General features: G+C 46.2%; 2 protein-coding genes across 3 annotated transcripts; one reads left to right on the top strand and one right to left on the bottom strand.

Moving 5' to 3' along the window:
* The first annotated feature begins 3,097 nt into the window (after window positions 1-3,097).
* TTPAL (alpha tocopherol transfer protein like) lies at window positions 3,098-8,781 on the top strand. Of its 2 annotated transcripts, none has more exons than XM_065754085.1 (5): window positions 3,098-3,116; window positions 3,925-4,377; window positions 5,062-5,255; window positions 6,688-6,798; window positions 7,425-8,781. In XM_065754085.1, the coding sequence occupies exons 2-5, from the start codon at window positions 3,939-3,941 to the stop codon at window positions 7,698-7,700; spliced, it is 1,020 nt and encodes a 339-aa protein (XP_065610157.1). In that variant the 5' UTR covers window positions 3,098-3,116; window positions 3,925-3,938; the 3' UTR covers window positions 7,701-8,781. The 2 variants fall into 2 exon arrangements, with proteins under 2 accessions (XP_065610157.1, XP_065610156.1); XM_065754084.1 differs by lacking the exon at window positions 3,098-3,116 and adding an exon at window positions 3,315-3,367.
* Window positions 8,782-11,512: 2,731 nt separating this feature from the next.
* On the bottom strand, window positions 11,513-19,013 carry SERINC3 (serine incorporator 3). The gene is made up of 10 exons (XM_065754585.1): window positions 18,930-19,013; window positions 18,360-18,521; window positions 17,800-17,993; window positions 17,010-17,089; window positions 16,204-16,341; window positions 15,209-15,378; window positions 14,421-14,511; window positions 13,871-14,048; window positions 13,220-13,447; window positions 11,513-12,442 (listed from the first exon to the last, which is right to left on the bottom strand). Exons 1-10 carry the CDS (start codon window positions 18,966-18,968, stop codon window positions 12,304-12,306), a joined length of 1,419 nt encoding a protein of 472 aa, XP_065610657.1. The 5' UTR covers window positions 18,969-19,013; the 3' UTR covers window positions 11,513-12,303.
* Between the last annotated feature and the right edge of the window lie 3,785 nt (window positions 19,014-22,798).

The following is a 22,798-nucleotide window of genomic DNA, read 5'->3' as shown; positions in this document are numbered from 1 at the left end:
GATATTTTCACCATGTCCAAGCAGAGATCTGCAGAAATGGTATTTTTAGGTACCCTGGACACTAAGAAATGCATTCTTTTCATATTCCTTATATAACCCTCATCTGAAACAGCCAACAGGCTTTGGAGTCTTTTCCACAGCTTTTGTATCTCAGCGGAAAGAAACAAACAAACAAGAAAATAAATAAATAACACAAATGAGCTTTATGGCCCGCATATCATCTCTGACAAAAGCAACTATTACCACTATTAAACTTGCAAGTGCACACACAGACACAGATAGGCATGAAAAACAAGAGGCAGGAGGGACAGCTCAGCAACGTGGCACTGCTGAGCCAGGCAATTCTGCGTGCCAGGCTGCGCTTCCTTCAAGGCTGAGCACAACAAACTCCAACCAGTTTGGGGATGTGGGGCAGGCACTGCACAGCCCCCTTCCACCCCAAGAGGCCAGAGGAAGAAGGGTAAGCTGTGGGTACGTTTAAAATCGCTCTCCCCATTCCTAATTAAGGTGTGACCCTGACGGCCATAAACACACCTAGCACCTGAAAAATTGCCAGCCAGGCCAATAAACACAGCAATGTAGCGTTGGCTCTGTTACGTGCAGAACAAGCAGGAGAGCTTGGCACAAACAAGACTGCAGCCACTTCCTTCAGCTCAGTGCTCTGGGGAAGGGGCTGCTGGGGTGAATGCTGTGCTCTGCGCTAAAGAGGTGAAGAACTCTTGATCTAAGCTGTGTCCTGGGAAGAAGGGTGGTTTGGGAATCGTGTTTCCAAGGTTAGATAGTAAGGAAAATTTCTTCTACAGAAGAGTGGTGATGCAGTGGCACTGCTGCCCAGGGATGGTGGGGTCACCATTCCTGGAGGTATTCAGCAACCATGGGGATGTGGCACTGGGGGACGTGGTTACAGGGCGTGGTGGGATGGGAGGGGGAAATCCTTGGTGGTCTTACTGTTCTTTTCCAAGGGATGACAAGGCTCACCCTGGCTCTGGACTTGAAGCAATGCCAGGTGTGCTGCGGCTGCTCCATCAGCTTTCAGAGGCCTGAGACCAGCCCTGCTGTGGGACGTGACACAGGTACAGACTGCCTCGCTCCTTCCCGCTGATGTAAGGGCTTGCGATGGCGACCGGGCTGAAAACCCCAACAGCAAAGCACTGGTCCAACCCAGTGAGAAGCAGTGCTTCCTTCACCTGGCCCCCATCACTTTCAGACTGGATTTTGCGGGATCCTGCTGCTCTCAACCATGCGGCACAGGGCCTTGAGCAGCACTCACAGCCCCCACAGGCACTGATCCTGCCAGGCACACATCCTAGTGCAGAGGCAGCACAGCACACAAAGGCACCAGAAAACACAACAGAAGACTGAGCAAACACTGTCTCAGTTTAGAGTAAAATTAAACTACAGAAATCCCACAGCATTTAAAACACCCAGAGGCCCCGCAGAGCATACTCCTCACCAAGGTTTTGTAAAACCATTGCTAGCCTTGAGGCTAGTAAAGCCAGGGAGGAAAGCAGCCTCCTCAAACCTGGGGTACAGCTGCGTGCCTTTGCACACTGTGTTCGAGCACCGTGTGCTCACATGACACGTGGGTGTGAGGTGTCTGCCCGCACACAGCTGCTCCCATGACAGATTTGTATGCATTTGCATAGCACTGCCCGTTTCCATCGCTCTGCATGCATCTCTGGCCTGCTGCACATGTGGGCAGAGCACGTGCAGAGCAGCGGGGAGAGCTCTGCAGAGGGTGCTGCTGCAATAGCAGACAGTGCCTGCGCCCCAAGGACCAGAGCCCCTCTTGGCCTGAACTGTTCAGATTATCTTTATTACTGGACTGTTAAGTTTGATCAGTTTAGAGATTTAATATCAGTTTAAAGCCTTCTCTGCTAGCAATACTGTTTGAAGTCATGCTCACTTCTGGGCCTCAGCTTGCCAAGACTGTAAAATGTTTATTGCTAATGGTGGAAAAGCTTAAAGAAGCCAAGATAACTTTCCCAGGCTGGGCATTAAGACTGTTTGGATAAGTAAATGAGTGAAGAGTACTACATGGACTTCATTAAATATCAACCAGCACCAACAGCCACCCATTTATAACACAGCGGCACGGCAGGAGCACCCAGCAGCAGCAGAGCTGAGAAAGGCAGCAAGCAGGAGATAGGAGAGAGGAAGGCCAGGGGGGAATGGCTCCAAGGTCGGGCAGCAGAGTTCCAGCCGAAGCTCCTGCACAACTTGGCACACCAGGAGCAGGAGCTAAGTGCAGCACGTCCCCCCTCAGCTGGGGAGGTGTGCACGCACAGATGCAGCGCATCCTCCCTCCCGCAGCCACAGGTGAGGACAGGACTCCCCAGGCAGGGGACTGCTGCCGCTGCCTCGATGCTCGTCACTAAGTTTTTAGCTTTCACTTCCTTATAGATGTGTTTTGCATTTACTGGTTTCTAATTACAGGACACCAAACCACTTAGAGCAAGTTACAGAAACGCTCACCACCACTCCTGTGCTATCGCAGCCAGTATCTTAAGAACTGCCCCCATAACTTGGCTCTGTACTCAGATCCTCCCTCCTGGTCACCACCTGTTGATCTCTTCCAAGTTCAACGCTCCCCACGCGAGGAGAGCTCAGAAAAGGGCTGCCGTGCCTGGGGACCGACCCCAAGTTACATTGCATATCCATCCCTTCACTACGGTGCCCTCACTTCTGCTTTCCTTTCTTACTCTGTCGTATCCATCCCAGCAGTACCCACTCCCCGCTGCAGCAGCAGTTACACCCGGCTCCATGTGGACCTACCCACCCCCCTTCTTTCTCTGGGGCACAATCCCACCCGGCTGTCCGCGCCCTACAGCTGGGGACACCCCTCCTCCCGCCGCCTGCACCCCACGCAGAGGGCCGACACGGCCCCCCCACGCGTGGGAGCGGGGCGCTCCCTCCTCTCGGTGCAGAGGAGCACCAAAGCCGAGCGCGGCCTCTGCAGACGCAGAGCGGCGGCGCGGGCTCCGCTCCCGGGCTCCCTCTCCCGGCCGAAGGCGCACGGAGCGTCAGCTCCGTGTGACGCGGGGCGATCGCGGCCCGGAGCGGAGGAGCGGCGGCTGCAGACGGCTCCGCTCTCTGGGCGCAGCTGCCGGAGCTCAGTAACCGCGCTGCGGGCCGCGGGGCCGCGAGGCGGCGGCGTGTGCGCGGCATGGACGGCCGGGCCGGGCCGGGGCGGGGCGGGGAGGGGCGGGGCTTCCTGGCGGCCGCTCTGGTTCCGGGGCGCCTCTGCCTGGAGACGGCGCTGCCGCGCGGGGCCGCTCCGGTACAGCCGGGACCGGGGCTCGGGCGCTGCCGCCGGGCGGGGGCTGCGGGTCGGAGCCGGGCGGGCCGTAGAGCCGTCCGTGCGCAGGTAGGGGCCCGGCCCCGAGCCGGCAGGTGAGCGCTCCGGCGGCCCCGAGACCGCCGCTCGCACGGGTGCCGGCCCTGAGCGCACGGCGCTCGGGGACGGAGCTGCGTTGTTCCCCTCGCGGCCCCATCCCGGGCTGCAGCAGCCGCGCCGAGCCCCGTCTTCCTCATCTCCCCGCTCCTCCCCTCGCTGTTAGGTTTGGGAGCTCGTTTGGCTGTGGTTTCCAGTTGGACGCTGTCGGAAATGCGTGTTAAGACAAGCCCCGCGCTGCGTAATTCGCGTGCAGATTGTACTCTAGCTGCTCTGTGTTTGGGTGGCACCCCGGGGTGCTTCGTACCTGCTGTGCAGGACAGCGAGACCACGCACCGCGCTTCCTAACCCCCAAACCAGAGCGGCTGTGCCCGAGCTGCTCCGGGCTGTAGTGCCGGTTCCTCAGCAGGGACGCGGCCCATCCCAAATACAGATGTGACTGAGGTCTCTTCCTACTCAAACGGTTCTATGATTTTGTGCTGTAGTGGTCCGTGGGATTGCTTGTCACATGTGAGCTTGGTTTTTCACAGATTGCTGCCACATAATGTCGGGGGACAGCGACTGCACGAGGACGAGTCCGTCAGCGGGGTCTCTTTCGGATACCGAGCTGCTGCCGGACCGGCCAAAGTACGTTTGCTCACTGTCTCCCGATCTCGTTACCAAAGCCCGGGAGGAGCTCCAGGAGAAACCCGAATGGCGGCTGCGAGACGTGCAGGCGCTCCGAGACATGGTGTGCAAAGACTACCCCTCCCTGGGGACCTGCCTGGACGATGCCTTTTTGCTCAGGTTCCTCAGAGCCAGGAAATTTGATTACGACCGAGCGCTGCAGCTCCTGGTGAACTACCACAGCTGTCGGAGGAGCTGGCCCGAGGTCTTCAACAACCTGAGGCCTTCTGCAATAAAGCCTGTCCTGGAGTCTGGTTTTGTCACTGTGCTGCCCCACCTGGACCCAGAGGGACGCCACGTTGTCTGCATCCGTCCAGGTACTGACATGCATGAGTAGCTTCTCTAACCCTGAGGCGTTTCTGGGCCAGAGATCTGTGTCCTGCTCTCCTGTGAGCACTGGCTAATGGATCTCTGAAGTTGGAACAGCCAGCTTGTGCAGGGACGTTTGTCATTAGCCAACGTCATACCGGTTCCTTATCCTGTCTCAGCAATAACCGCAGTTGAGTAAAAACCAAAATGCAGTGCGGTGGGCTGATGAAATATTAGGTGATGCCAGAAAAATTACTGGCTAGTAACTCAGACTAAAGGCGGGCTGCTGGTCACAGTGAGAGGCTTGTAATTGGCTTTGATAATAAGGGGAGAGAGGAGCCTGTGGCTTTGACTGCACTGTGAACAGCCAGAGGTTTCGATGTGCTCTTGGTGCTGCCAGGCTTGCTGTAGGTCTGACTTCATGTGCTCTCTTCCATTTACCTGCTTTCTTTCTGAGCTGAAGTTGCTTCTGTTCAGCTGTGCTGGGTGGAAACTGGGGTTCCTGAAACCTTTTGCTCCTTGCAGGAAACATGAGTTGCCATTGATCTCTTGCTTAAGAAAAGCTGCTCTGAACTAGAACTGTGGCTATTAAAGACTTTTAAAGTCCAGGAAAATAGAAAATCAGTTTTTGGAATGTGTGTTGTTAGCTTACATTTACTTTTCAACTTACCATCCATGTCTTGTAACCTCAGACAGATGGACACCCAGTAATTATCCGATTACTGAGAACATTCGTGCCATATACTTAACGTTAGAAAAACTCATTCAGTCCGAAGAGACCCAGGTGAATGGAATTGTAATCCTGGCAGACTACAAAGGAGTCAGCTTATCTAAGGCGTCTCATTTTGGTCCTTTTGTAGCCAAAAAAGTGATTGGAATTCTTCAGGTAAGACCTGATCCGGTGGGAAAATAAGTTTATTCATTGTAATTGAATGCTTATGTGTCTAAAAGAGTTCTTGTCTGTATTACCAGAAACGTAAGCATCTTGGGTTTTACTGGGAGACTTAAGACATGCCCCTGCCCTTGCAGTTTCTCAGATCCTTGCCAGTTTTCCTTGCTTCCCACTCTGACTTCTGCATCCCTAAAGCTAGATTTGCATTAGAAATGCAAACTTGGAGTTGGAACAGGAAAGGGCAGCGCTGCTAGCTGGCAGCGAGGAACAGCCACGAGTTACTAGCAGAGGACAGACTCTTGCCCAAGTGCTGAGAAGTGGCTGTGGGTGTGCAGGTGGTTTGTGCCTAAAGATGGCTCTGCCACGATGGAGCGTCACTCAGCGCTGGGTGAGCACATGCCCAGGTCCTGCTGCAGAGCTGTTGGACTGAGCATGACTTGAGAAGGATTTCCACCTGGTCCCTGGCAGAGGAATGGCTCCTTCAGCACAGGGGGCAGCAGGAGGGACAGCAATAAAAGAACTCAAACTGCACGTTTGGAAGGAAAACAACAAAGAGCAATTTAGAGCAGGAGTATAAGCAGAGTTGTACTGAATAGGAAGGTGAAAGCATCAGAGTGGTAGGGAGCTCTGATGAGTTTGGCTCACATTCTACTCTGCTAGCTGAAGGAGTGAGATGAGGAAAGCTTGAAAGGGTTTGGGTCCTCACTGCTTTTATTCTGGTCTGAGCTGGTTCTATTTGCTGCATCTATGAGGGAATGAGGAATAACAAGGGGAACTGGGAGTTTATGGAGATGAAAGTAGTGAGGTTTTGAATGTCACTTTATGAAGTCACATAGTCCTTTAACTTAAGATCTGAATGTGCCATTAAACTGAGCCCATATTTAATTTGCACAGATACAGTGATGGGTGTCCCACTCTTTAAGTGGAAGCTATGAACAGAGCAAAGGTGAAGGCTGTAAGCTATGGCCTGAACAAACACATTGCATCTGCCTTTCTGTGCAGCATCTCCTGAAGGAGCCAATTCATTGCTCCCAGCACGGAGTGCTCCCTCCTCAGAAGTTGGGATCATTGCTCTGTAACCACATCCTCAGCAGGGCTGGGAACACCCCAAGGACAGTGACTACCTAGGCATCTTTTTCAAGGGAGATGAACAACGTAGGCAATGAAGATTTACTGGCAGCAGTATGTTTCCCACTGCAAGGGCACTGTGTTTTCTTATCCCTTGACTTCATGCCCACAGCTCTCATACTGCTCCCTATGAAAAGGGACGTTTCTGTTGCCATGCTGGTTTATGTTATCTGAGATGGAAGTTTGGAAACCTGGGGGTTGTGCTGGAAGGCACTCTCAGGACAGTAAAAAAAAAAAAAAAGAGGAAAATAGCAAATGTTTTTTAAACTGCACTATAAAAATCTTCTTTACCTTTCAGGATGGATTTCCCATTCGAATAAAAGCTGTTAATATAATAAATGAACCTCGTATATTCAAAGGCATTTTTGCCATCATCAAGCCTTTTCTGAAGGAAAAGATAGCAAACCGGGTAAGGATTTGTGTCATTTGAACGTTAATGTTAACGTTTGTAAGTTCCTTCTTGGGCCCGTGCGAGTAAAACCCACTGAAACCCTTGGTGCCATTTACTTGATTGAACTGGTCCTCTCTACGTTAATCTTTAAAAATTCTTCAGGAGACTTTGAGGGACTTAATATTGGTGTAACATGAATGAAGATGTTTTGAGCATCTGCTCCATGTTCAGGACATCGGGGTGGTGTCACAGGAAGGCAGGGTCCTCTCCTTGCTTTTCTCCCTTACCCAAGTGTCCAGCACAGCACTGGTGGGTGCTGCAGGACTGGATGTAGCTGCAAAGGATGATGCCCTTTTACTGTCAGTCCCACAAAGGAACTTGAGGATAATCTGAACCTAGATTCTCTGCAGAGACTGACACATCTCAAGCCTTTCTTGCTGGGCCTTAAGCTGCACTGGACTTGGTTCATCTCAGGCCTTCTCCCCAGCGTGTCTAACAGCACCTGCCACTGCTGTACGCTTGCACATAAAGCCATCCCTTCTAAAATTTGCTCTTTAATTCAAAGTAAGCTCTTTAACTGACTAGTAACATGCTGCAAAGTATTTGATGTCCATTAATAACATTTTTTTTTCTTTCTTCTTTAGTTTTTTCTTCACGGCTCCGATCTGAATTCTCTTCATCAAAACATTCCTCCGGTGATTCTTCCTGAGGAGTACGGGGGTGCTGCAGGGAAGCTGGACATCTCAGCGTGGAATGAGCTGCTGCTGGCCTCTGAAGAGGATTTCCTGCATGACTTCTCACAGCTGGTTCTCCCATGTGACAGCTCTCCCCATGACATGCTAGTGAGTGGGGATGCTGATGAAAAGCAATGCGACGAGTCCTTGCGAGGCATGAAACCTCAGCTCTATTACTGCTACTAACAGTCTGGTGAAGGGAAGCTTTCTAGCAGTTAAGACCTCTTCTGTTCTCATAGGTGATGTTGTGAACTCTGCCTTACTCCTAAACGTGCAGTTTAGGAACAGACTGCTGAGGCACTTTACACTGTAGAACCAAAGGAAGCTGAAGAGGGCACCGTGGGGGCAGGGCAGAGTTTGCAGAGGATAATGGGAAAGAGCATATCGTTACTGAGTTAGACTAGTCAACCTCTGTGGAAGGTGCAAACTTGCCTGTTCCTTCTAACAATAAAGACAGATGCAGGATGGTAAGTTTGATAGCTTCTTCTCCCCACCCCAGATAAAAGTGACAATTTACTAGCTTTGTGGCTGTCCGTTCCCTTCTCCTTCTGAAAACACCCTTAATCCAAGAAAAAAACAACTGTTAGTTGCCTCTGAACCCTGTGAAACGTAGTTCTGTCAGTGTCAGACATTGCTTAAAACTGTCAGTGTCTAACTTGGCCTGTCCCCTGTCCCTGGGTTCACATTTTGAGTTGGCATTTCTGGAATATCTGAATGAATATTTGGCTGAATTTAGCACAGAGAAAGCTTTCTTATCTATGAATACCAGTATGGAAATTCTCTGAAACTTTCTCACAGTAAGAAGTTAACTATTAAAACAGCAATACCAAGGCTTATTATCAACAGAAGCAAACTTCATTGTCAGAAAGCAGTGAATTTTTCAGATCAGGTAATGAGGCTTTTGATTAGATACAAGTTCAGATATGATGCTTGGGACCAAATGAGAAAAACTGTCACCCACCTTTCCACGTTATCAGCTGTTCTTTTCTTCAGCTGGTTGCTTTGAGGGAGGTGCTAAGTAACTCAAGTGCAGAATTTGTAAGGCAGCTTCGTAGCAGCTGACATGATGTATAGAAGGCAATATCTTGTAGGAAAGCAAGGTGCTTCTTAAGCTTGTATTCTTGGACAGAATTTAAGCCTTTGTGAAACCAAATGCAGACAGGCTATTTGAAAGCACATTTTTACATTTTCTGGTATTATAGCTTTTTTTTTTTACTGTGCTTATTTGCACTTTTGTGAAATGTTAGAACTCTGGTTTCTGGTTTATCTCTTTTGCCTTTGGTTGTCACATTCTTGTATGAAGTTAGACTTGAATCTCACCTCTGTAATAGTTAGCTTGTATGCCTATGCTCAGAGGTCTTTGTCTAGAAACAGAACTAAGACTCCAGTGTCAAATCAGGGTAAGGTATCCAATGTTTAAATAACCTGTTCCCACTCCTGAAGTTCCATCTGTTTAAATGGTCTAGAATTAGGGCTTAAGTGCCAGCACACTCTTTGCACATGTTCTTCTGCACTGTGGTAATGCAGAGCTGGGTAACCTCACTAGGAACAAGTAAGCACACTCAATTATTTCAAGGTGAAATATTTCAGTGCTTGGTGAAAAAGAACACCCCTTCTACCAGGAGTCTTATCTCTGAAGCACTTCCTCTGGCTGAAATCTATTTAGTGCCAAGCGTGATGTAAGCACCAACTATTTCTGTAACTATAAGGAAGAAAACCCTAAAGTATCTTGAGAATTTCAGACATTCATTTTTCAAAGTGCCAAATTCTGTCTTGAATGTCTTTTTCCCTCAGTCCTCCTCAGCACAACTGCACTGCCAGAATCCTGCTCTGCCACCACAGTATGGCCTGCTGACCTGGCAGCAGACTGCATCTGGAATCTTGGGGGTGGCAAATGCCACACCTCTCATCTAAGCATTATAAAAGCAGACTAGGTTCTGAGAAGGGGTAAGCTGTGAAGCTTATTCCTGAGTGGCAGTCAGGAACATCAGTGTAAGGAACTCATCACTTGACCTGCTTTGGAACAAAGGTATGAAGAAATTAATTGCCCTCACTTATAACATCTTTTTCCCTACCTGTATAAGACTTACTCCTCTTTGACAGTCGTGACCTTAAGCATAGGCTTAAAAAACCAGAACAACACTCTTTCTGCTACATAAAATAAGGTAAAGAAGTACTGCTAGGCACTTCCTCCTCATTTCTGACCACAATGTGGTGAATGTTTTGCAGAGATTAGATTTCTCTGTGCCATGTAGCAAGACATTAGTATGCAGCCCATGACTCAAAAAGGTACATGGCTGCCCACACTGTTTACCTGACAGAACTAGAGGCTGCTCTGGTCTTTTTGGCCTTCGAGTGCCTCTTAATTCCAGCCACAATATATGACCTTTAAAAAAGAAGCATTTTGACAGCTCTGTTAGAACAGCTATTTTGATCCACCTATTTAAGTACTAGAGAAGAACATTCAAAATCCGATTTAATGTTGGTCACATTAAAAAAATGGGTAGTCAGCAGAAAGCTGCACCTGAGGAACCTGTAAAGGAACCGATCCCTTTTTCAGGCTCATAGATTCTCTTGCACAGTAGGTTAAAAATATCCACCTCACATTCCCCCTTTCTGTTTACAAAGAAAATAAGTAATTTTCTTTAATCTTTAACATAATAAGAAATGATACATTATCCAAGCTGAGAACAGCTTGTGTTATGCCTCCAAAACTTCCTTAAGCTGTGTAGATGATGTCAGGGTACAACACTTAAGCTTCAATTACTTGTATCAAGCCCTTGCCTATTGCTCCTAGATTTGTTCTTTGCTTTAGCACTTAAGCTGTATCTCTAACCCTTTCTAGGTTTAAAGTCAGTGCTTAGGGAGCACAGCTCTGTTTCACGTGTACCTGACTAAAGAGCTGAGAGCATTCTTTGAGCTTTAGCACTTGAGAGCAAAAAAAACAAACAACTGTTCTCATGTCAGATTTGGAAAATAATCACTTGATTTAATTGTATACTCTCCTTCAGATTAAAAGATAGGCATATAAAAGATAAAGGCAGGAAAAACTATTCAACTTTGTGGGTTTGGCTTCTCTCCCCCCTCCTCTCTACAGCACTAAAACTGATCTATCTTTTATTCCACTTGACAAAACTTTGTTATCACAGTTTATACACCCCTGGAAAGCCATCCCTGCCAAATCCAACACACAGCAAGGAACTGTACTCAAACTGCACGGGGTAGCCATGGCTTTCAGCACTGAGTGGGACAAGACTTGGCTGCATACTGTACATAAGAATACTTGAATTTATACTCTTTCAAATGGGTATTATAAACCCCGAGGTATTTTCAGGATATGGGTTGATGTTTTGGTTGTTACTGTTTTTGTTAAACCTCATTTTAGCATGAATCAATCATGGTGTTATTCAAACTAATAATTTTGCCTTTTGTTATATGTAGGCCTAGAGGTGTTAGGTGGTTAAGTGTACATGTTATTTTGACAAAATCTTATTTTTATATTGCATTTTATAAAATGGAGTGGTGAAAATATGTAATTTTATGATGCATGACTGGGTGATTAAATACATTACTGTAACAGCTGCTAATTTTGTACTTTCCATACAGTTGCCTTGTGTCATCTTGGGGTATTCCACAGTAAAAGGAAATGGCAATATGTCCTTAACTCTACACTAAAACGTGGCTGCAGCTAAGCATAACTGCCAGGGCATGATATTAGAAGAGGTGCTGCCTCCTGCCACAGGACTAAATTCTTACTTGAACAATAACAGCAATTTCAAGAACAGGATGTGACATTCAGAAAAGCCTCATGGAAGATGCAGTTTGTTTGAAAAGAAACACACTGATTTCCTATATGCTGCATGAAGTGTCCAGTCACATCCACATGGTGACTGCAGCAGCTAAACAGCCAATTAACACTTCAATCATTTTAGATATAATACTTTACCTTAGAGAGTAACTGCCTCAGTCCTTAACACTTCTCAACAAAGCTGGGAGAGTTCCAGTAGTTAGTCCATTTTATTCAAACGGATTTACAGTGCAAATACCATAGTGCCCATAATAATCATTTCATATACACTTTTATAAGCATATTAGACAAATGAAAATTAATTAGAAGCTCTCTTTTTCTTACCCTAATTGCAGCTGTTTAAGCTAGTCATATACTTACTGCTTACCGTTTGGCAAGCTTATCACAAAAGAGGTTATCACAGAAATTGCCTCTTAGAAAGGGCAAGCTTGTGCTTCAAAAGGAATTAGAGTTAACAGATTTTGAGCCTCAAAGGTCTGTTGTTTTGGTGGGGAGTATGGGGTTTTTGCCATGACATAGGAAGGTGAGTATCATTTAAATAAACTGCTTTAAATAAACTTTTGTAGTGGAATGCAGAAATTAAACAGTGTGGCTTACACTTCAAGGGAGTGAAGTGTTAGCAGCAGTGCATTATGCTGAATATAATTTGTTCCTTAAAATATATTACTCCGTATTTAGATAAATTTTATTTTCTTTAATACTGAGGTTGGGGCTACTGGACATAAATTTTCTTTTGTGCTTTGACAGCACAGCAGTAGTGAGTTTTATAAATGCAGTAACAAGATAACCATGACTTAAGGTTAAAGTAGAAAGGTAACTGAGAATTTTGATCCTGCAGAAGCATTGTGCAATACTTAACTGTGCATCCACCTGCGTGTTAATATCGACATAAGAGTATTTACCTTAATAACTAAAGCAATACATAAAACATTTTGGCTTTAAGCAAAGAATTCTCATTTCTGTAAGCTCAGAAGCAGCTGTTTAACTGAAGTCCCTGTTAGTAAGGACAAGGGGAGCCACTAGGGTCCAAAGGTAGAGAAGAAGACAAAGCCAGCTGGAGGTTATCTTCACCCACACGGCCGGCCACTTACTTGTCATTGTTTTAAAATCTGCATCAGGGCTAAGAAGCAAAGAAATAAATTATTAGATGTAGAAGATGCTTTCACTATCCCTTCTACCTCCCAAATGAATTTGAGATTCAGAGAATTCCTGGGCACTCCAGCACTGGGGCCTTTGTGGGAGCCCGGTGAGACAAGCAGCAGTTTCCCATGGCTCCTTGGGCCTTTTGCTCTCTATTCCATTTTCAAACTAGATTTGCTTGCATACACTGATGTGCTGCTCTTAAAAAGTCTTCCAGTGAGCTGTGCAACAGATTCCTGCTAGCTGCTGCTCCAAAGCATATTTGTTAATTTACACAATGTTGCCATTGTGAGAAAAGCTGTTATAAGCTGCAGAAGCTGAGGGTATGTTCAAGTATTCCCAACTGATGTAGGAAAACATCTCAGCAACATATCCCCACACAGCTTTCCCAGTCTGACAGGGCCAGTAGGTTTGGCTTAAGGCTGGCCTCTGACAAGCATCCCAGGAGACCACTTGCCTTATATGTATCCTTCCTGCTTCTGCATTGCAGAGTTTGGTTGGCACACTTAATACCTTTGCACAAGAGGTGCTCCACTAGGAGTATACTGGGGTTTTTTTGTCTTTTTAGGCAGGTTTTTTTTTTTTTTAAACATCCTTAATTCAGCAACTTAAAAAGTGACAAGCCACAACTCTCATGCAGCTGGCTGAGGGACAGCATCATAAACAGTTTGTCAAGAGGAGCCTGAACAGGAGCTTCCCATCCTCCCAGAAATGCTGGCTAGGGCACGCAACCTATCAATTTCTGTCTCACTCTTACCTGTACCAGTTTGTGAGCATCATCATGATGTAAAGAGAGGCAAGAAAGAGCATGAAGTGAAAGAAGGCATAGTTGTACTGAACACCATCTTTCTCATTATCCACGACACGGCGCACTTCTCCTTCCTCTGCAGCCCCACTGCCTGCTCCCCCAGCCTCCTCCAGGATGGCACTGTCACTCGCAGACAGCATCAGCTTGTTCACTTGGCTGTTACTTGAAGAGCGAATGCTGCAGTGCAACCAAAAGAAACACATGGTTAAGGACTCCCTTTTCAAGTAGCTGTGTTTGCTAATAAAACAAGAAACTGATCACAGTGAAAGCCAGGACTAGCAAATAACATTTTTTAAGTCCATCTGAAAACCACAAGGATGCTCCTTACAACTGTTAGCATCTGAGCTTTGGTTAACATAAGCAAACCAGTTCTAGTCCAGGCCTTGTACTACATTTTGTTATCTCACTGGAGTTGGGCTAATAAAGCTTATGGTGATCCACAAAACAGAATGCAGTTTTATTAGTTGTAATTGGCTCGGGCCTGAGACTGCAGCTCGATATGAACAAACACTGGTACATTTATTTTTACTGGGCCACAGTCAAATAAGAAAGGCAGACAAATCCCAATTGTTTACTATTTGATAGCAGTGCCAATCCTACCTGGAATACAGGAGGCAAAAGACAAATATAATCAATCCAACAATACTCTGGGCATCCCACCACTGCAGGGACTTGGGTGGAGCTGGAGTTGCAGGAATGACAGTGGTATTTGCTGGAGCAATTGTGGGCGTAGCTATCTGAGTAATGATGTTCAGCAAACTTGGGTTACAGTTCTGTTCTGAAAGGAATTTTGAGGCAGATTAAGGCTAGATGAGCTTCAAAAGCCTCACTTAAGGCAGAAGTTTATAGTTTATCATTCTCATTAACTGATGATCTGATTCCTTATAGGCAATGGCAGCATGCAATGTTCTATTACTTAAATAAGTAATTCAGAATGTCCCGACACTATTTCCTTTCTCCTCACAAAAACCCCAGTTTAGATCCAGAAAGAGACAAACTGACCATTTCAGTTACGTTAGCTTTACTTTTTCCACTAGATTTTATCTAGACAGAAGATCAGCAGTCCCCATGCAGTGATCTGTACAAACAGACACCAACAATTTCACACCAAGATATGTTACTCAGAACAAATCCGTTATCTGTTGCTTACCAGGCTCGATGGACATGGCTGACCAAGTGAGATACATGGTGTACAGAGTAATAATAGAGGACTGGAGGAGGCCAGATCGAGGCTGATACTCCTATTGAAAGACAAGCCAATGTGAAAAGGGCAGCTTCTATCTACAATCAAAAGAATGCCTATTGAATTTCAGTTTTTAAAAATGTATTGGGCTTCATATTGTTTAAAAAAAAAGAGTATTACAATTTAGAGCAATATAATTCACCCAACAAGCAACTCAAAACAGAGAAGGACTAAGGAAACTAAACTCTGCTCAAGACTCAGTTACAGATTCCTCCTGAGTTAATCCCAACTTGCTCAACAGTTCTGCAGATATGAATTGAGTTCGTGATTTGGAGCACTACCAGTTCAGGATCAGGTAACACGAAAGCTTCTTACTGATATTAAACACTCTTACCCATGACTGTGAAGACACAGTATTGCAGTAATAAATTCCCATCTTTATTACTTTTTCCCTTATGAGTTTCTTTGTTCCCACCAAAGCCATGCCAGCAGTGACGCCCACAGAAACTTAACTTCAAAACAATGTTAGCAAAAAAAGAAAGCCTATCTTCAGGAAATGCATCACTACATAATGCATTTGTCTCAGAGCTGTGGTTTTTTTTTCTTTAAACAATTATTATTTATTCCTCAAATATCCCCAGCTGACACTTATGATAGCCAAGCATTAGAATTCTTCTGCCTGGCTGTATTGGTATGACACCCTTCCTACTTTCCTGCTTTGTATGCCAGAATAAAATAGTAAAGAAAAACAATACCTGAACTTTTGGAATGATGGAAACAACAGATACAGCAAAGCACAGGATCATATTAAGGCTTATGAAGAACTTGTTTTCAGTGCAATCCTCAGGTGTTGTGTAAAAAACATAAAAAAGCACAACAAAAACCACTGACAAGCCATAGAACAAGCTTGTACAGGACAGCAGAGCTGCAGAGGGGAAAAACAACTATTAGAATAAGAACATAAAACTTAAACAGTACATCTAAGGTGAATCAACTATCAGCGTAAAGGGACCGTTCCCCTTCCTCACTTCTAAATCTGGTTAAAAAAGCTAGACTAGCAGAAAGCATTTTTATTAGATGTGGCCAACATGGACATATGTCTGCTTTGGTTTTTCTGAGCTGCACTGCCTAGTGAACCAATGCTTCTGCTTCCATCAGGAGAACAAGACTTACCCGATTTTACTGCTCATTTTACTGTGCTATCAAGCCAGAGTGCCAAGAAGGAGAGCACTTCTTGCACATTTCTAATGGACTGAAGATGACCTGTTTGTATTTTCATTCTGATACCTTTATATGAAGTTAGAAAATGCTGTTGCAGCATTTTCAGCTATGAACAAAGAACCACAACTATTAGCACTTTAATTCCAGCAGAGAAGTTAGTGACATGTGCCAAAGCACACTGTTGCAGTGCAGCCACTATCACCAACATAACTGACTTTCTGAGGGCGTCAGTTGAGGAGGTGACAAAAAGTTAGAACTGAAGAGAACCAGGCTATTCTGCACTCACTGCAGTCTGGACACGTTAAGCATTGTTTATTATGTCTGTCATATCTGCTAGTCACAAGGCCAGAATATTCTGCATTTTATTTAATGAGAAAAAAGCAACTCCAGTTATTAATTCCCAATGTCTACAGTAGTGACTCATGAAGACTGTATAGTACAATACTAGGATATATTTGCATACTAGTACATGATATTCTGCAGACTCCCAGCCAGCCAAAACAAATCCCCGCCAGTTTAAGATTCCTACCTGCATACCAACACTTAGAATTTCCCTCTTCCATTCTCTCAACCCAGCTCTCATTCCAGGAGTGAGCAAAGTCCACAAGAAACATCAACTGGATAAGAATGAAGCAGAAGGCTCCACAAACACCGACAGCAAACCAGGCTAGAAAAAGGAGCAACAAAAACAAGCTTAATTTTCATCATTTACATATTAATCCTGGAAAAAAAGCTACTTTTACTGCAGACAACCAACAAAAAAAAAAAACAAAACCTGAAAGTATACACAGAACTGTTATTCACTTTATCCTACTCCTGCAGAAGTATGTAAGGAGACTGCTACTTCAAGCATGACTACAATAGTCACGATGAGCATGGAAACATTTAGCCCAAGGTGTTTTCAGAATGAATTCAAGATCTAACGTAAGATAGTTTTGTGTACGTTGTAACACCACATCTATCTGAGGCTCAACAACCCTCTTGAGGTTCCTATAATGTGGCCAGACAGTAATAATATCTTGCAGAGATATCTCAGAGGCTCTAGGGCATTATTTTGCATTCATAACAGCATTCTGAGACACCTCCAATCATAACAGTATCATAAGTCTCTTCCCAGTAGCTGACATAACAGAGAACTGAATTAGTAATACACAATAACTATGCACTTGAAGGAGACTGCTTACTGCCATTAATTCAGATGCTCACCATAACATTCTTAAGTAGGACAGAATCAGTGCTTTCTACAAGATAACTTCCACTACTACAACTATAGCCCAGTAAGTTTGTGAAGTTGGGATTCACTGAACAGAACTTTATGATTTGATTTAACTGTACCTCTTGTGAAAGGCCCTTCAGGAATGTAGAATGCTCCAACCATGATGCCCACAATGGCAGTGATTTTGAAGAACCAAAACCTTTATAAAGGAAGAAAGTTGAAAACATGAGTATTGCTCTGCATACAACATTCAAGTTTTAAAGATCTACAAGCAACCTAAAACGCACAGATGAACACCTAAGAAATAAAGTAGAATTTTTTGTGCGGTGGGATTACAAGTGAAGTTCACTAAACTGGGAAGAATGAACAAATGCAGTGATGCATCTAGGAGAACAGGATGTGCTGGGGGCCCACAGGTGACAGAACAGGAGCTCCTACTCCAACCAAATAGACACGAGTCAGCAGCACACCCTCACAGGGAGGAAGGCTAGCTCTGCATCTTTCAGTTTGGAGAACGGAAAAGCAAGACCTAACTGTTATGTTCAACTCTCTAAAGAAGGGTGAGAAGGCTTTACACTGTATGCAGACTCCTGCGACTGAGTCGGACTGGCCCAGAGAACAACCCAACAAATGCTAGAGACAAGGAAGGGAATATGAAATAAATGGTATCCAGCATCTCTGCTGGAGCACAGAAGGTGAGCACACCTCCTTTTGGTGTTAGCAGTGATGTCTAGCTTCCCATTACACTGATTATGCTACACAAACAGGAAGCCTTTTAGAAGACTTAAATATTACTCTTCATTCAGTTCCAAGAAAACTTCAGACCATCAACATATACACAGTGACAAACTTCAGAAGAGAAACAGAGAAAAGAAGTTAGAAGACCAGATGACCAGCTCACAGACATACCCATTGTGCACTGCAGCTCTTGGATCATTACTTGTTTTCACTGCTATCATGAGCAGAGAAAAGACAAAGAAAAACACTGCCATGGCAAAGCTGATTCGGTAGACAGCTCTGTACCCAACAAACACATCACAGCTGACAAAGCCATCCAGATGCGGTATTTGAGTATGAAGCCCATCATCACAAAATCCAGGTACCTGAGCAAATTTAAAGAGAAATTTAGTTGCGAATTCACCTCCTCATTTGCAACTACATTCTTTAAGCACTCTTAACAGCTACGGTTCCCAGTCAGCTCTCTTCTAGGAAATCTGTTTACAAAAGGCCTTCCATTCAGGCAGCCTGCACAGACCCTTTGGCCATTTTTCTTCCTCCATGTCATCACTATAAGCACTCAAAACTGCAGGTGCTGGTGGTAACAACTGGGAAGCATCAGGGACTCTCCTGCCTCAGGAAGAGTATCTGGGCGTCATGACTCCTCTGCACATCATTCCAAGAAAATCAACAGCTGTTGGCACAAGCTATGGATTTGCAAACAGTAAACAGGAGATTTTTCCCCTCCATACCTTTTTCAGCTGCTCTTCCATCCCCGGTGCCAGCATAATGCAGGCAATAGCTGTGCTAAGAAGGAGGAGGAAGGCATAGATGAGGCGCGTGACGGTGGAGTTCTTGCTGTTGGGACAGCATCGGCACAGCAGGCAGGAGGCACCGCCGCACAGGCAGGGAATCTGAAGAAACAAATTGAGAGCGCTGCTAAGGGGCTGGCGTCGGCTGCACAACGACACCGGGACAGCCCAGCTCCGGGATCTGAGCTGCTCAGGCAGCCCCTCTCGCGGTGGGACCACGCTCGGTCCGCGGTTCCGAGCGACCCTGTGTATGGCACCGCCCCACAAGACACGATCCGGGCTTCGGGCTCCCCCTGCCCCACAGCCCCGCGGGTACGCTAGCCCCTAACGCCCGCCCCACCCTAAGGGCGCAAAAACCGGGCCGCGGTCCTTAAGAGAGCCGGACCTCCAACCACCAGACACGCCCCACAAACCCTCTTCACCTCGAGGCCCCCACCTCTACACCGGGCAAATGAGGGGAGGAAAACTGATCGGAAGAGCCCGGAAGGGCGCAGCCCCACCGCCACTCACCCAGCTGGCCAAGGAGCAGACCCCCAGCACCGCCCCCATGGCGCCGCCACCGAGCCCGCCTGCCCACTTCCTGCTTCCGCCCACAGCCCGGGGCGTCAGGTGACCGCTCCCTGCGCCTCCGCCGCCGCTCATTGGCTACGCCCGCCATGCCGCCCGCCAATACGAAAGCAGGATGGAGCCGCGGGCTGAAGACTCAAAAGGGCCAAATGAGGGCGAGAGGGAGGGCGCTGTTGGTGTATTTGAACCGCTCGTGCTTTAGGGGTTTTAAGAAGCAAGGCGCTGATTGGTCAAAAAGCTCAGGAGGTGTGCTGTGTTATTAGCAAAATAACCAATGAGAGCGGTCGATCGCCATGAGGGCGGTGATTGGCATTTCTCGCAGCCATTCAGCATCCAGTAGCTATCCCTGAGGCCACAGGGGGCGCTCGGGCTCGCCATGGTTGCCATAGCAGCCGCCATGGCGCCGGGCCGCGGCTGTCCCGGGGCTCGGGGCGAAACGGGCGGGTGTGCGAGCAAAGCACGTGACTGGGAGGTGGCTGTGAGGACATCACAGCCGGAAGGGGACTAAAGTTGAGAGCCGAGGTTAGGAAAGCGCTTGGGAACTGCTTAATTAGCAGCGGCGTTGCAAAGTGCCGGAGGTCGGGGTCGGGGCTGAGCAGCTGCAGGGCATCTGTACTTCCAGCTGCCGCGTCACAGCCTGCTTGCCATCACCGCGCTGCTCGCAGTGACGAGCCGTTAGGATGACAGCTTTATCACCGCCGAAAACCGCCAAGGCAGACAGCAGCCAGGAAAGCTGACGCTTATTTTCCGCAGCGGCTTTAACACCTAAGAGTATATGAGTTATGTTCAGTGTCAGCCCTCCTCTGGTCAGCCCCATTCGTGAAGACGTGCAGGCTTCTTTCAGAAGAGCACGCCGTACATCGTTGACACTGTGCCTCCTTCAGATTATACATAAACCTTTGTCTTATTTTTAACACCCTGTCCAATAGTTTTGTTAAGTGCTGTGAGATCTTCCACTGGATTATGTGAAGAAAAGGCAGAGAATACTCATAGAAGGCTTTTTCTGCCAGTGTAACAAGGTTTCCAAGCTCACTTTGCCTCCCGACATAATACCCCTCTGATTCTGTGTAACATCATCTGAAAGCACGCACTTTTAACAGGAGATAAGGATGAAGTCAGCCTGGTTGCTGTCAGCCATGGGAACGAGACAGGACATGGCAGGAGGTTATCCTCATTTTACAAAAACACCCTGCTCTGCTGTATTAATCAGTTCTGACAGCAGAATAAATGGAGCATTCCTTATGTATGTTAGATCCCATTAACACCTATGTGTTTGTTGTCTGAAGTACCTCAGCTTTTTTACCTCAAAATCAGGTGGTATCTAAAAGTAACATGTCAGACAGAGCCATTTGAAAGTACTTCTCTGTGGCTCTTTGTGTAACTGAGCTAGTAAGAGAATGTCACTCAAGCTTGTGCGTTAGTTCTATTCTTGTTCATCTCAAGGGTCTCCCTTTCATGATAACAAAAATACCCAACTTTCTCTTGGAGTATTCAAGGATTTCTGCTCTGCATGGGATCCATGCAACAATGGACAGATCCAGGTTGTAATTAACGCGGTTATAATTAAATGACCCCTGTCCAGAATCTTTCAGGCAGGTGTTCAACTAAAGGAACTGAAATTAGGATGTCTGGTTCAAATAATCTGTAAGAATATATACATAATCCGTGTTTCTACAGTAGCACTGCTTTGACCTGTAGAGAAGTTTAAATGTCTTCCTGCATGCTGGCCTGCATGAACTTCAGAATGTTGAGGTATTGGTGTCAGCTTTCTAATAAAATGCTCCTAATTATTGGACTTCTGTGAACTGTTCAGCTTCAAACACTGCTTCTAACTGTGCTTTCATTGGATCTCCAGAGCGTGAGGGATTTCAGAGTTTTCTTCTTTAGTTCTGACTTTGGGTTGAGCTATATTCCACAATACAGATCTTACACTGCACTTGAAGGTAGCTGTCAAAGCCCCCCCATCTCTGCTGATGTTAGTGATAATGTTGCAGCACTGCTACGGCTGAAACCAGCTGTGGGTTAAGTTAGTCTTCACACGGATGGAGTTAATAGTTTCTACAAAGTCATTACATTCCAGCAGGGTGGAAAGTCCTCCCAAGTACAAATGTCATTAAGTTTATGGAAATCCCAGACCACTTTTGATGGGGCATGTACTTATCACACACCACAGATGCAGGAATGCATTCACCATTGTCACACAAAGGCCATCAAGTGTTATTTGTTGCAGTTGCTCCTGCAATGGGAGACCAGCAAAGTCAACCTAGTCCACACTCTTGAGCTTTCAAATATGCAGGCGTCTTTTCTTCTCAGTCCTTTGCTCACGATTTTATAGTTTTCATCTTCCCTTGGCTGAATGCATTGTGACTGCATTAACACCTGCCTCTGCTCTTCTTAGACTATTTTCCTATCATGTCATGGACACATGAGTCATCTTATTTGTGATCTGCTGAGCTGAGTGAGAGTCATAGTAACGCTGCGTGCTTCAAGGCCATTAGTAACACTGCTAAAACTTGCATAATATATTCTTCTGTGTCTAAATCCCTAAGAGATTGAATAACTGTTTTCTTTTTCAGCCCAAGTGACTATGCGACTGTATGAGTCACTCCAGTTACGGCAGAGGAACTGCAATCTTTGTGCCTTTCCAGTTTTCTTTGGCCAGAAATCTATTTTATAGGACACCTCTGTTCAATCTGTTCCAAGTCCTTGTATGTCACCAGAAATATTTTCACTGTCTTCAGTTCTCTTCAGATCATGTGCTTTGGTCTGGAAACTGCTTTCAGTTATTGGTAAAACAGATGGAGAAACGTTCATCTTTATCCAGTGATATTACTGAGATATTTCATTACTTATGGAAGCATTAGTGAAACTTAAATATATTGAGAAGTATTTAAAAAACAGCAACAATCAAAAAGAAAGGTTACAGAAACTATATATATATATATATATATATAATATGCTGGAGGGAATATTTTGTACAGATCTGCAGTGACAGCTGTGAACGAACCATGGAAAGGACTAGCAACAGATGGCTGGTAAAAAGGAGGAGGGAGTGAAAGGTGTCCTTTTGTAATAGGTGAACATGATATCCCCACAAACAGCATGGGGTGCTTCCCTTTGGGGAACAGGATCTTGCACAGAAGGGCCATCACAGCTCTTGCAAGCCCTCTGGGGCAGCCAGAGCCCTGCTCCAGCACTGCTGCTAGCAGCTGTCCCAGGAGGAGCCTTGCAGCCAGCGAGCAGCTGCTGGAGCTGGGCACATTTCCCATCCCTGCAAGTGAGACTGTGTTAGCGCAGAGCCAGGTGTCATCCCCTGCTCCTCAGCAGAGCCGAGCTGAGCTTGGTTTTGCTGGCTGAGCACCTCGAGCTGTGCAGGGCATCAAAGGTCCCACTTTAAGTATCCACTTCAGAAGTAGATGGTCATGAAGAAAGTTGATCTCCTACTTGAGCATTGCACAAGCAGGCTTACCAACGTTGTCAGATTTATTGCTTCAGATATTTTTTGTGATTTTTCCTCTCCTGATACATATTTTTCATTAAACCACAACTTCCCTCCCTCTGTGATCCCATCTGCCCCATGAAGCCCACACTGAGGGCTCATTGGGCTGGCAATCACTGTGGCACAACATCCAGTGAAACACCAGGGGAAGGAAAAGTCAGGAATTTCTGGATGCCTCTAGAAGGGATGAGCTGTGCAGCTTCAGGTGAGCCACAGGACTGTGAGAGTCAGTACATGAGAAATGGGCACATCCCAGCACCATGCCTGCTTATTTTCCCAGAGGAGGAATGCAGAGCCCAAATGAGCGGCTGCT

This window comes from Cyrtonyx montezumae, unplaced genomic scaffold (genome assembly GCF_038088225.1).
Source record: "Cyrtonyx montezumae isolate F1298 unplaced genomic scaffold, pur_monq_1.0 scaffold_9, whole genome shotgun sequence".
Lineage (NCBI taxonomy): Eukaryota > Metazoa > Chordata > Aves > Galliformes > Odontophoridae > Cyrtonyx > Cyrtonyx montezumae.
This window is presented reverse-complemented; position numbering and strand designations above follow the sequence as displayed.